This window comes from Equus caballus, chromosome 12 (assembly GCF_041296265.1).
Source record: "Equus caballus isolate H_3958 breed thoroughbred chromosome 12, TB-T2T, whole genome shotgun sequence".
Lineage (NCBI taxonomy): Eukaryota > Metazoa > Chordata > Mammalia > Perissodactyla > Equidae > Equus > Equus caballus.
The window spans coordinates 50,171,083-50,182,972 of NC_091695.1; the positions used below are offsets into that span (position 1 = coordinate 50,171,083).

The 11,890-nt window shown below is 65.5% G+C and overlaps 2 protein-coding genes across 17 annotated transcripts in view; both read left to right on the forward strand.

Moving 5' to 3' along the window:
* ANO9 (anoctamin 9) overlaps positions 1-2,875 on the forward strand; it is a 19,067-nt gene extending 16,192 nt beyond the window's left edge. For both annotated transcript variants that reach the window (XM_005598407.4, XM_070229051.1), the window contains exons 19-24: positions 135-287; positions 1,117-1,264; positions 1,784-1,885; positions 1,966-2,059; positions 2,162-2,274; positions 2,397-2,875. In XM_005598407.4, coding sequence (XP_005598464.1) covers positions 135-287; positions 1,117-1,264; positions 1,784-1,885; positions 1,966-2,059; positions 2,162-2,274; positions 2,397-2,424 — 638 coding nt within the window. In that variant the 3' untranslated portion in view covers positions 2,425-2,875. The remainder of the gene's footprint in view (positions 1-134; positions 288-1,116; positions 1,265-1,783; positions 1,886-1,965; positions 2,060-2,161; positions 2,275-2,396) is intronic.
* SIGIRR (single Ig and TIR domain containing) lies at positions 2,869-11,890 on the forward strand. 15 transcript variants are annotated; one of them, XM_070229060.1, is made up of 11 exons: positions 4,023-4,979; positions 5,947-6,064; positions 7,822-7,972; positions 8,804-9,002; positions 9,499-9,632; positions 9,735-9,875; positions 10,173-10,316; positions 10,496-10,598; positions 10,663-10,813; positions 11,047-11,236; positions 11,552-11,890. In XM_070229060.1, exons 3-11 carry the CDS (start codon positions 7,966-7,968, stop codon positions 11,713-11,715), a joined length of 1,233 nt encoding a protein of 410 aa, XP_070085161.1. In that variant the 5' UTR covers positions 4,023-4,979; positions 5,947-6,064; positions 7,822-7,965; the 3' UTR covers positions 11,716-11,890. The 15 variants fall into 15 exon arrangements, with proteins under 15 accessions (XP_070085165.1, XP_070085162.1, XP_070085157.1 ...); XM_070229062.1 differs by having other exon boundaries at positions 7,825-7,972; XM_070229064.1 differs by lacking the exons at positions 4,023-4,979; positions 5,947-6,064 and adding an exon at positions 2,869-3,360.

An 11,890-nucleotide genomic window follows, 5' to 3' on the forward strand; every position in this document is an offset into this window, starting at 1 on the left:
TGGAAGGGTGGGTACTGGGGGGCTGGTGGGTGCCTGGTGGGAGGAAGGAACCTGGGGGGCCGCAGGCATGGGGGGGGAGGAGCTCAGATGGCTGGTGCCCCCCACAGCCCAGGTGACCCCCCATCTACCCCCAGTGATCCAGTATGGCTTCACCACCATCTTTGTGGCCGCCTTCCCACTGGCCCCACTGCTCTCGCTCTTAAGCAACCTCGTGGAGATCCGCCTGGATGCCATCAAGATGGTCAGGCTGCAGAAGCGCCTGGTGCCCCGCAAGGCCAAAGACATCGGTCAGGGCCCAACAGGGCAGCTGCACGGGGCAGGACGCTCCAGCTAGGGGCCGGGGTGGCAAGGGACACTGGGACCACACCAGTCCCCTTGAAATCATTGCTCTATGCAACGGCGGCAAGACAAGCCCCCTCACCCCACAGACAGCCCCCCAGCCCTCTCCTGGGGTCTGCCAGGATGGGGGATGGGCCTGGGGTGGGCTCAGGCCCCAGGACAGGCAGGGCTGGCTGTACCTTGCCTGCACCACCCCTAATCCTCGGGGGCCCAGGCAGGAGAGTTAGACTCTAACAGCTGGGAGCTGAAGGAGGGAGGGGTCGAGCAGCTGGGGGCAAGGACTGAGAGCAGGTGGCCTCGGTCACCCAGACCCTAAGGCTAACCCTCCTTGAGTTGGACAGCTGTCAGAGATGAAGAGAGGGGATGGGGTGCTGGACGTGGGCAGGGGAGAGACAAGTGTGAAGGAGGCCCCAGTCTTGGGCCCAGGATAAGGGGTTCCACCCTGGTGTGGGGGCCCAGGAGATAGAGCAGGCTCGGGGCTGCTGAGAGGTTCAGGCAGAAGACGGGGGAGCGGGGAGACCTGAGCCCCTCCCTGTCCATGTCAGAAGAAGGGAGTGTAGGAGCGTGGAGACCATGCTCTCTCAGCCTTCGCCGAGGTCTTCCTCATCAGCGACCTGGCCCCACGGCTGCGATGGGCTGCAGTGGGCAGAGGCGTGACAAGGCCCCCTGACCATCCAGGCTCCCAGCCTGGGCGGATGGACGGGTGTGGGTGGGGTGGGCAGTACCAGCCTCAGGGCTTGAGGAAGCAGCCCCCTTCACCCCACTGCTGTGGCCCAGGGACCTGGCTGAAGGTGTTGGAGACCATCGGCGTGCTGGCAGTCATTGCCAATGGAATGGTCATCGCCTTCACGTCTGAGTTCATCCCCCGAATGGTGTACAAGTACCGCTACGGCCCCTGCCGATGGGGGCCCCGCCCTGAAGTCGAGTAAGGGGGCACCACCACACAGCCCCGGGGAATCTCAAACTGCCTGGAGACCCCTGGCAAAACTGGCCCACCCACAGCCCAGCCTCAGGGGAGTCCAGGGAAAGGGCTCAATCCTGCCAGTATTACCTGCATACCCCAGGCTGGAGCCCAGGAGAGCTGACTGGGACCCCACTGGGGATTAAGGTCCCAGACCCAGCCGTTTTCAGAGCAGGCACGACCAGAATGGCTCCCCTCCCAAAGTCAGGCCCTTCGCAGCCTGCTCAGTGCGAGGGCAGAGGAGTGCCCTTACTCAGCCCTCAGGGATCCCACCAGAAGGCTCCCCTCAGCTCAGGCAGGGAAGGCAGCTGGTGGTACCCAGAGGCCCTTTGGTTTCTCCCATGTATAGAAATGAAGGATGGGGCAGTGCTGTGCCCCTCCCTGACTGGCCCCCCCAGACATGGAGTAGCTCCAGGGAGGCACCCCAGGGCCCGAGAGGCCGCACCCTGTGGCCGACACACCCCTGCTCCTCTGCCCTCCCAGCTGTCTCACAGGCTATGTCAACCACAGCCTGTCCTTGTTCTACACCAAGGACTTCCAGGACCCCGACGGGATAGAGGACCTGGAGGATGTGACCGAGTGCAGGTTTGGACCCCCACCCTCCCCTACTCCCGTGAGTGCCCTCTGAACTCCTGACCCCTGACTCAGGTGCTTCCCCATCCCAGGTACAGGGACTATCGCAACGCTGGGGACTACAACTTCTCCGAGCAGTTCTGGGTCCTCCTGGCCATCCGCCTGGCCTTCCTCATCCTCTTTGAGGTGGGCGAGGACTGGGGCAGAGGGGGGGGGGCAGCTCTCTCCAGCCCTCCTCTGGGACCCCCACCCCTGAAACCCCTGGTTGGCCGTCTCCACCGCCCCCAGCACGTGGCCTTGTGCATCAAACTCATCGCTGCCTGGCTGGTGCCTGACGTGCCCCAGATGGTGAAGAACAAGGTTCTGGATGAGAAGTACCAGAGGCTCCTGGAGAAGCTGAGGTGTGGGCGCTGAGGCCAGGCCCCAGCCTGGGGGGTGGGGGCAGCCAGGGTGAGAGGGAGCCTGGAGAGGCCCCAGGGTGGGGCCTGGCTCTGATCCCCACCAATCCTTTTCCTGCCTCCAGATCCAGTCCCAGGAGCACAGATGTGTAGGGGACCCCGAGCTGGTCAAGAGTTGCTGGTGCCCAGGAGCCAAGGCTCAGAGCCGCCACCACCGCCTCCTACGCCTACTGTGTAGGCCTGGGGGGCAGAAAGAAGGCCTGTGTGTGTGTGGGTGTATACGTGGGGTGCCCGGAGGCCCCTACACACGTGGGTCCGTGTATGTCTGTGGCTCAGGGCGTCTCAGGAGCACTGATGGTGGCTGTTCTGTCCGTTAGAGCTCGGGCTCGGCACAGCCCTGACTTGAACTCTTGAGTGACCCCTGCCACCCATGGAACTGACAGTGGAGTCTTCTCATGCGCTCACAACGCATGAAAACCCAGCCCATTTCCTGACCCAGGTCCTGCCCCACCCCGATTCTGGCTGGTCAGGGGCCCTGACCCCACCTCCCTGGCTCCCCTCAGCCAACAGAACTTTCTATAATAAAACAGGAAAAGACTCTTTATGTTGATTTCTGGGCCTCCGGTGGATTGCGTCTGCCCTCAGGGCTGGATGGGAAACAGGTCCAGCTGTGGAAAGGTCCGGAATGTGTAGCCTGGCCCTCCTCTGGTTTTCTATGGGCTTCCAAAGGAGGAGCGCCTTATTGAAGTCCTACCCTCCCTGCACCTGGGCCTCAGGAGCCAGAGTCAAGGCAGGCTTCCTGGAGGAAGAGGAAGAGCTGGGGAGGAGGGGGCAGACCCACAAAAGGTGCCCTTGGGGACGGTGGAGGCTCGAGGAGTCCGGGGGCTCCGAGACTCTCCAGGCAGGCTGGGCCGGTTTGGCCTCTGCCCCAGGCCATGCGGCCCCGGCTCCCAGGGGCTGAGTGGACACTCTTGAGCGCCAGCCTTGGGCGCAAAGCGGGACACTTGGGTCCGCCCTCGGCCCTGGCTGCTGGGCGGGGCTGCACCTGCCGCCGCCGCCGGGGCTGTCGCCGCTGCGCACCTGGACCAGGTGAGCCGCCCCGCCTCGCGGTCGCGCGAGTCCCAGGTCTTGGCAGCAGGTGAGTGGCAGTCGCGGCTCAGACCCACGGGGATGAGTGGAAGTCGCAGGCTCCCGGGAGCGGGGACCAGGACTGGAGCTTGGGCGACCCGGGTGCGCCTCGCCCCGAGGAGCCTCTGGGCCATGGCGGACGCGGTCCCGCAGGAAGTGGCACGGAGCCGGGCCGGCTGACCGCGTTGCCCGGAAGCCCGAGCTCGTCTGCGTCCCGGCCCCTTCGGCCCAGGGTGGGCAACGGCTGCCCTTCCTGCTCCGCCCGACGTGGGTAGTGGCTTCCTCGTGATTTTTGCGCGGAAGAGGGAGGGGGAGGCTCTGGGCGTGCGGGGACCCCCACGTCCGCTACAGACTCGGATCCCAGGCCTGAGGCCTCCCGGGGCGCCGGGGGCCGACCGAGCAACAGCAGGGACTGCGGCCACGGGTCGCCGGGCGGAGCTCTCCCCGTCAGCTCGCCCCCGCCCTCCGTGCGCGGCCCCGCGCCCCGCCACCTCTGACTTCCGTGCGCGCTCCCACGCTCCGTCAGCGCGCTCCGACCTCCGAGCGCGGTCCCGCCCGCCCCTTGACTTTCTTGCGCGGTCCCGCCCGCCCCCCTCGACCTCCGTGCGCGCTCCCGCATCACCGCGCTCTCTGCGCACGTCCCCGCTCCCGGCAGCCCTCCGAGAGCGCTCCCGAGCCGCCCTCCGCGCGCGCCGCCGAGCCGCCTGCTTACCGCACAGGGAAGGTGGGGGGGTCCTAAGGCAGGTCCACCCCCGTGGGAGGCGGAGCGCGGAATGCGGGGGGTGTGGCAATGTGTGCCCGGGGAGCAGGACAGAGCCTCTGGGCCTGCGGGGCCACAGCCTCTTATGCACGTTCTTTCCTTCAGGAGAGACGTCCGGGGGCGCAGCAGGCGCCACACGCGGAGGGGCTGCGCGTTCCAGATGAGGGGGAGATGTTCGGAGACTATGGGGTGCTGAGCAGCACACTAGGCAGTGCGGAGGGAACAGGGAGCATGCGCTGGCCGGGGGCTAGGCCAACACCGAGGCTCGGGGACAGCAGCCCCACCGCGCGCACCCAGCTCAAGTGCCTGGAGAAGCTGGGCCTTTCTGGGAACCACAGGGTGTGGGGCAGAGGGGGTGGGAGGTGCAGGGAGCGGGCTTGGAGTCGAAGGGCCGGTCTGGAGAGTGCCGGAGGCGATGTGGGTGTTTATGTTCACTTTGGAGAGTGGGCCTCGGGGGCGAGGGAGGGTGAGAGTGTCCAGGCATGGCTGTGAGATGGTGGCACAGATGGGCACACAGAGCAGCGGGCAGTCTGGCAGGAGCTGCCAAGGCTGGTTGGGGACACGGGGGAAAGCCTAGTTCTTTGCTTCCTGCCTGGGTATCCTGGGCAGGTCAATGACTACCGGTGGCGCTAACCTATGCATTAGGTGCTTCGCTGTCCACCCTCTGGCGCCAGAGCCCACAGGTGCACCTTCGCAGCGAGTTTAGTACCAGCTCCAGCATGCATCGAGGAAGCCAAGGCTCAGCGGAGGAGAGGTGCCGTCAGGCTTCCTTCCCGCCAGTTCTGAGGTCCCCAAGCCCAAGATGCACCATCACCCAAAGGTCTTGAGGGCCACAGGGGGCTTTGAACAGGGCTGGGTCAGGGTCAGATCAAGGATGTAGGAAAATTGGTGCTGCACTGAGCAGCTCCACTGTGGGCCCCACCCCTGTGTGGGTGAGGGCAGGGTCCGGCTGAAGGGGACCCTTGCCCCCCCGACTTCTCTGGGCAGTGATACCAGCCACCTGTTGCTAGGCCCTGAGTCCCAGGTCAGTCTAGGGTGGGGTGGGGGAGTCAGTGGTGACAACAGGAGATGCTGACTGGCCCCCACCTGGGCTCAGAGCCCAGGAGCCTCTCTCGAAGCCTCCTGTTTGCTTCCTTATCTGGAAAAGGGGGCACTGCCCTCCCATGACTGCCTGAAACCAAGGTCCACATGATACCACAGCCGCCTTGTAACTGCTCATGGTTTAGGGGCTATGCCTGGGAGGTAGACAGGGAGGGGCCAAGGGCCCTGCTCAAGGCCCCATTACTGGTAAGAGTTCCACAGGACCCCCTCCCGCACAGGTAGGAGGCTGCTCACTTAGGCCAGGGGGCACGACATGGAGACTCCCTCCCCTCCCGGGTGTGGCATCATGGGGGGTGTCCAGGAAGCGGACCACATCGCCCAGCTGGCCCTCCTCGTGTGTGTGCAAGATGGCCCTGACTGGGGGTCTCCTTGCCAGCACCCCCGCACATCGCCCCGGGCCCCAGGCCCTCTGCAATCCCCCCAGGCCTGGCTGCGGGAAGTAGGGTGCCTGGTGGGCTGGGGCGGGCCCCAGAGGAAGGAGCCGCTTGACTCAGAGTTACAGGAAGAGCGGGGCAGGCGGGGCGGCAAGAACCACCAACTGCCCGCCCGCCTGCGAGGGGTGGGTGCCTGGGTGGGGTTAGGGTTAGGAGAGGATGTGACTGCGAGGCCAGGAAGCTACGAGGAAAGCTCTGAATAAACGCACAAACAAAAGCCAGGTCCTCACCGTCCTTGGCCATGCGTCCCAGACAGCTGTGGTGCTTTGGACCGGGCTGGGGGCCCAGCTGAGCAGAGAGCTTGCTCCCAAGCACACGCCAATGACCTCAGTGACCGACATCCCCCCCAGGAGGAAAAAGCCGGAACCAGGTGACTTTGTGCCCTCCCACTCAGCCCCGCTGCTCCATGTGTGCCTGCATCCTCATCCTCTGACACCGTTCCCGCCTGAGGCCTGTCCTCGGAGTCTGGCCTGGCGCAGGGGAGGTCCACAGCATGTATGGGATGTGTGTGCACACATGTGTGTGCCTGTGAGAGTGAGGGGTGATGGGAGGCTGTGTGTGCGCCACTGGCGGCCAAGGGTAGGTGTGAGGTGCACTGTGTGGGGGGTGGGGTGTGTGCAATGCTCATGGCTGTGCGCCCTGTGGGAACTGTTGCAAGTGTGTGCACTGTGTCCAGGTGTGTGGCCCACAAGAGTATTGGAGGTGTGGAGAGTGTGCATGTGTGCACATGGACCAAGATAGGAGTTTAGTGCAGGTGTGCAAAGAGAGAGGGCGGAGTGTGCAACAGAGACTGTGCAGGGTAGAGGTGTGCAGGGGGAGGACACCTGGCACCTGACCATGCAGTTGGGCCTTAACTTTCGGGAGGGTCGGGCTGCCTTTCCAGGGTAGGAGGTCTGAGCGTGCGGAGGTCAAGAGACCACTGCAGGAGTTGCCCTGGGACCTGCTGGGCTGGGGCACGTCCTTCTGGGCATGCTGAGCAGGGGTGTGAGCTGCCCAGTCCTCCGCAGCCCCTCAGTGGGCTAGCTCTCCTGCTTCAAGGGCTTTCCCAGGACTGCCCTCCACCCTGAAGGGCTTCTGGAGGGAACCTCCTTGGGAACGTGCCTGATGCTCCAATTCCTGAGGAAATTCCAGCCCCTGCAAAGCCTTAGGGGTCCAAAGGGCAGGGAAGACAGCCCGAGGGAGCCAGGGAGAGGGCCTCAGCTCAGTCCCCGCACTCGGCCCCAGTGTGTCCACTCAGCAGGGACGGAGCGGAGTAGGTGCTCCATGAGTACTGCTGGACCAACGGGGTGAACCTGGGCACCCGGGAGGAGTTGGCCTGGGGCCTGCTGCCAAGGAGGCTGTCAGTGAAGGCTCCGTGCTGGGGGCTTCCCACTCCCTCCTCTCAGCCAGCTCCCTTTTGTGTCAGGAGGCACATGTGGCTGCTGCCAATCTGGGCCAAAAGTGGTCCCAGACCCCGCATAGGAGAGAAGAGTCACCTGCCGGTGGGGTGGGGGCTTCCCTCGGAGCACTGGAAGGACAAGTGGACAAAGTCTCTGGGTTTGGAAATGACAAATGGGGGGCATGCGGGCACAGGACCCAGAAGGAGGGGTGCCCCGTGAGGCCTCTCGCAGCGGACTCGGCCCAGCCTGGCCTCCACGACCTTGCCTGGCCCAGGTGTTGTGTTCACGTGCACATGTGTGCCCGCGGGGCTGGGTCCAGAACAAAGTTTTACCATTGGGAGCGTGGCTCAGGGTCAGGCCGCCTGGCACTTGTGCCCCTCAAGCTCCCAGGGCCTGGCTGAGTGCAGCCCACACTGTAGCACCCCTGTATGTGGCAGCCCTCTCCCCGGCGACAGCGGGAAAGAGGCCAACTCCTGGCGTCATGAGGGGTGCTGGGGGGGATGCACATCCACTGCCCCACCCTGGGCCATCACAGCTGCCCTGGGGCAGGTGGAAGTCTGTCCATGTGCCCCTCCCAGCCCCCTGGGCTCTGTGAGGTAGTGCCCACTCTGGCCATGTGTAAGGTGCTGGAGTCTGGGTGTCCTGCTGGCATCTATGAGGACCCTGGTGCAGAGGTGGTGCTGTCTGTGGCCGAAGTTACACGTTAACTCACCCTGTTCTTGTTTAACTTGTTCCCTGGGAATGGCAGCAGCCTGCGACCCATCCTGGCACCCTGACTGACTGGTCACAAGGACAGAGAGTGAGTCCTGCCCAGCCCTTGGGATACCGGTTGGCTCGGCCAAGTTGCCCCGTGGAGCCTGGGGTGGCCCCCCGAGGAGGTCCCGGCCAGACCATGGCAGGTAGACGGGTCAGAGAGGGACGGCACGGGCCCCACTCCCACCCCTGCCCCTCAGGCTGGCTCCACGCTGCGATGCTGCTTGGGCTTTCTGCTCGGCCTCAAGCCAGGGGTACAAAGGCCTCTGCTCACCACTCCCATGGCCCACGGTCCTGACCCCAGGGTCAGGATGGCCCTGAGCCCTCTCCCACCCAAGGCCTCCAGGCCGGGCCCGTGGGGGTCAGTAAAGCTCAGGGGTACTGGGAGTGGGCGCTGGTGGGGGACATGGGGAGCGAGGTGGGTAGATGTGGGTTGCTGGGAACCACACTACCAAGATGATGGTGGTCATCTCTGATCCCCTGCTAGGGCTCATCACCCTGATTTAAAGGTGAAAGAGTTCAGCTGTCAGGGAGGTGGGAAGGCTTGCCTGGGGCCAGGAGAGGGTCCTGGAATCCCAGGCTCCCATCTCAGGCAGAAGAGCCCCCAAACCCACGGAGCCTGGCCCCTCACCTGGGTGAGCTTCACAGCAGTGGGCAACAGGCGCACAGGGGATGTGGGGGCCCATGTTCTGGGTGGACGAACAGCCAGATGGGCCCCGCTGGGCCGCATGAGTCAGCTCAGCTGTGACTAGCCACTGTCCTCCGTCCCAATGTCCTCTCAAGACCCAGCCACTGCTGGGGGAAGACGTGCCAAGCGCCAGGCTCTGTCCACCATAGGACTTGTGGATGCCATGGTGTGGCTACCAAGCAACCCACACCACTGGCCATCTTGTTTTTCCCTGGCCCGCAGTCTGTCTGTGGACAGTGGGAGCTCGGCATCCCAGGCACAGGTAACCCACTGGGTGCTCTCTCCGCAGGTGTCTGCGACAGGGCCCCTGACTTCCTCTCCCCGTCTGGAAACCAGGTCCTGTGGCCTGCCCTGGGCAGTGTGGTCACTCTGAACTGCACGGCCTGGGTGGTCTCTGGGCCCCACTGTCCCCTACCCTCAGTCCAGTGGCTGAAAGATGGGCTGGTGCTGGGCAATGAAAGCCACTACGACCTCCATGAGGACTCCTGGTAAGAGGCCGGAGTGTCCGGGGCCAGAGTGACCCCCCTGGACACACCCATGGCCAGTGGCCTCTCTGACCTACACCTGGTCTACAACTACCTGGACTTGCGCTGGGGAGTGACTGCCCAGACATGACATGACAGAGTGCCACTCTGGACGCAGACTGAAAGTCAGTGACCGCAGGGACTGATGGCCCTGTAAACACTCACTCTATAGACCACCCAGGGCTACAGGTGCCAGCAGAGGGCCTGAACGAGGCACTGGCCGCCGGGCCAAACCTGGGATCAGAGGACCCTAGGACCCAGACCCAGGGTTAGGGTGATCGTCCCCAAACAGATCCACACTCCTCCAGGTCCTGGCCACTTCTCATAGCTTAAGGCCCAAGGGCTGCCCAGGAAGTCCAAATCCACAGCTTCCCTGGGTGAGCCCCAGACAGGTGGGGCTCTGGGGTGCCCACTGATGCTCTTGGGCCCCAGGTGAGAAGGTGTGGCCTGGTCTCCCCAGGATCAAGTCCAACTTGTCAGAGGTGCTTGCGTCCAGTGTCCTGGGGATCAACCTGACCAGTACTGACGACTATGGGGCCTTCACCTGCTCCATCCAGAACGCCAGCTCCTCCTCCTTCACTCTTCGTAGAGCTGGTGAGGGGCACACTGGGTCAAGGGCAGGAGGGAGGCCTAGGGGCACCTGGGGAGCGTAGAGGCTGGGGAATGCAGTGGCTCAGTCTGCAGCTCTGTCCCCAGGCTCAGCAGGCCACGTGGCCGCGGTGCTGGCCTCTCTCCTGGTCCTGCTGGCCCTGCTGCTGGCAGCGCTGCTGTACGTCAAGTGTCGGCTCAATGTGCTGCTCTGGTACCAGGATGCGTACGGCGAGGTGGAGATGAACGGTGAGTGGGGGATGGACGGACGGGAGCTCTGGGGGAGTGTGGGGGGGGGGCGCGGGGTGACCCGGCGAGGGAGGGGCGAGCATGGTCCAGAAAAGGGGCCAGGTCGGCATGAGGGCGGCGGCCGGGATCCGGCCCGCGGGCTCCTCTCGGAATCCCGCGCTGGGGAAGGCTTAGGCGCGGCCGGTGGCGGGACCCGCGGGGGCGGTGTCTGGGGGGCGGGCCTGCGCCCTGACCGCGGGGAGACAGTGGGGAACCCGGGACAGGAGAGTGGCCGCGCTGACCCGCCGCCGTCCGCAGACGGGAAGCTCTACGATGCCTACGTCTCCTACAGCGACAGCCCCGAGGACAGGAAGTTCGTGAACTTCATCCTGAAGCCGCAGCTGGAGCGGCGCCGGGGTTACAAGCTCTTCCTGGACGACCGCGACCTCCTGCCGCACGCCGGTACCGCGGCGCCCCGCCCCGCCCGGGCTCCACCCCGTCCCTGCCCGCGCCCCGCCCCCCAGGCGCCCCGACCTGGTCCCGCCCTACTTCTCCTAGGAGCCCCGCCCCACTCTGGTCCCGGGCCCCGCCCCTTAGGGCCCGGCTCCCGGCCCAGCCCCGCCGACGCCCGGTCCCCGCAGAGCCCTCGGCCGACCTGCTGGTGAACCTGAGCCGCTGCCGCCGCCTGGTCGTAGTGCTGTCGGACGCCTTCCTGCGCCGCGCCTGGTGCAGCCACAGCTTCCGGTGGGTTCCGTGCGGGGCGGGGGTGAGTCCCGGCCGCGCCCGGCCTGACGGTGCCGCCCCGCAGGGAGGGCCTGTGCCGGCTGCTGGAGCTCACGCGCCGACCCATCTTCATCACGTTCGAGGGCCCGCGGCGCGACCCCGCGCACCCCGCGCTGCGCCTGCTGCGCCAGCACCGCCACCTGGTGACCCTGCTGCTCTGGAGGCCCGGCTCCGTGGTGCGGGGGCGGGCTTGTGGGGGACCCCCCAAGGGAAGCTGGTGCGGGGGGCTTTGTGCGTGGGACCCCGTGGGCGGGGGCTCCGTGCCTGGTGCCCCAGGAGGGGCCTCTTCAAGGTCCTGGAGCCGGTGAGCGCGATGCATGGTGTGTCCTTTGGGGCTGGATGCCGGGGGCTTCCAGCGTTCGCACCCCTCTATGTGCTCACACGCCAACCGCCCCACCCTGGCCCCCAGACGCCTTCCTCCGACTTTTGGAAAGAGCTGCAGCTGGCGCTGCCACGAAAGGTGCAGTACCGAACGACGGAGGGAGATCCCCAGACCCGGCTGCAGGATGATAAGGACCCCATGTTGATCGTGCGAGGCCGCGTCCCGGAGGGTCGGACCCTGGACCCGGACCTGGACCCCGACCCCGAGGGGGACCTGGGTATGCCCACCCGGCCCCACCCCCCACCCTGAGAAGCTCGGCCTGCCGTGGAGGGAGGCTGCGCAGGGTTGAGGAGCCCAGAAAGGGACCCAAGTGTCGGGGACTCCTCTCTGCAGCCCGTGGATGGGCCTGATCTCTCACCACCCCTCACTGCCTTTCCCGGAGGCACTCGGGCCCAAGGCCTGGCTGGGAACCTCCAGGATCTCAATGCCACCTTGAGGAGGGTGAGCAGGGAGTGACCCCCAGGCAGGGGGTCCTGGCAGAGGGCAGGCTGTGGGCAGCCCAGCCTCAGGCCTGGTGGTGCCCCCTCCCCAGGTGTCCGAGGGCCCATCTTTGGGGAGCCATCAGCTCCACCGCAGGCAAGTGGGGTCTCACTTGGAGAGGCCCGGGGCAGTGAGGTGGACATCTCGGACCTCGGCTCCCGCAACTACAGCGCCCGCACGGACTTCTACTGCCTGGTGTCCGAGGATGACGTGTAGTCCCTACCTGCTGGAGCCGCAGGATCGCCAGAGACAGCTGGGGGCCGGGGTGGGTGGGTCTTTTCTCCACTCAGCAGGATCATGACCAGCCTGCCTGCAACTCTGGGACCCTCAGGGACAAGGGGTGTCCCCTGCCCCCCTCCTTGTGCCAGAAATAAAGTCCTTTTGGGTCCTG

Coding starts and splice junctions, on each gene's coding strand:
- SIGIRR (XM_070229052.1), top strand. CDS start 6,211: ATGTGTGTGCCTGTGAGAGTGAGGGGTGATGGGAGGCTGTGTGTGCGC. Junction 9,633..9,734: donor CTTCACTCTTCGTAGAGCTG/GTGAGGGGCACA, acceptor CTCTGTCCCCAG/GCTCAGCAGGCCACGTGGCC. Junction 9,876..10,172: donor CGGCGAGGTGGAGATGAACG/GTGAGTGGGGGA, acceptor CGCCGTCCGCAG/ACGGGAAGCTCTACGATGCC.